We start from the raw sequence: 218 nt of genomic DNA, 5'->3' as shown, positions 1-218 counted from the left end.
AGAGCCGGCCCCCGGTGGCACTAGCCCCGGGCCAGGCGGGGCGGTGGCCGGCCGATCTCCACCGTGATGTTGGTGTACATGGGCTGGCGTGAGACCTCCACCAGCCGGTACTGCAGCGAGCTGATCCCATCCCGCTTCATCGTCATTTTAGTGTTCTGGATCTTGGTGAATCTGGTGGAAGGGAGGAGAGGGATAAGCTGGGGTGAGGTACTAAAGGG

The 218-nt window shown here is 62.4% G+C and overlaps 1 protein-coding gene across 1 annotated transcript in view; it reads right to left on the bottom strand.

The window, feature by feature from the left end:
• Positions 1 to 20: 20 nt before the first annotated feature.
• LOC104279104 (beta-1,4-galactosyltransferase 2-like) overlaps positions 21 to 218 on the bottom strand; it is a gene marked incomplete at its 5' end in the record, with an annotated part of 2,083 nt that continues 1,885 nt past the window's right edge. Inside the window, one exon of the mRNA XM_009876285.1 lies at positions 21 to 210. Within this exon, the coding sequence (XP_009874587.1) occupies positions 21 to 210 (190 nt within the window). The remainder of the gene's footprint in view (positions 211 to 218) is intronic.

Source organism: Apaloderma vittatum, unplaced genomic scaffold, assembly GCF_000703405.1.
Source record: "Apaloderma vittatum isolate BGI_N311 unplaced genomic scaffold, ASM70340v1 scaffold33550, whole genome shotgun sequence".
In the NCBI taxonomy this organism is placed as follows: domain Eukaryota; kingdom Metazoa; phylum Chordata; class Aves; order Trogoniformes; family Trogonidae; genus Apaloderma; species Apaloderma vittatum.
Note: the sequence above shows the minus strand (reverse complement) of the source record. Positions and strands in the feature narration are given on the sequence as shown.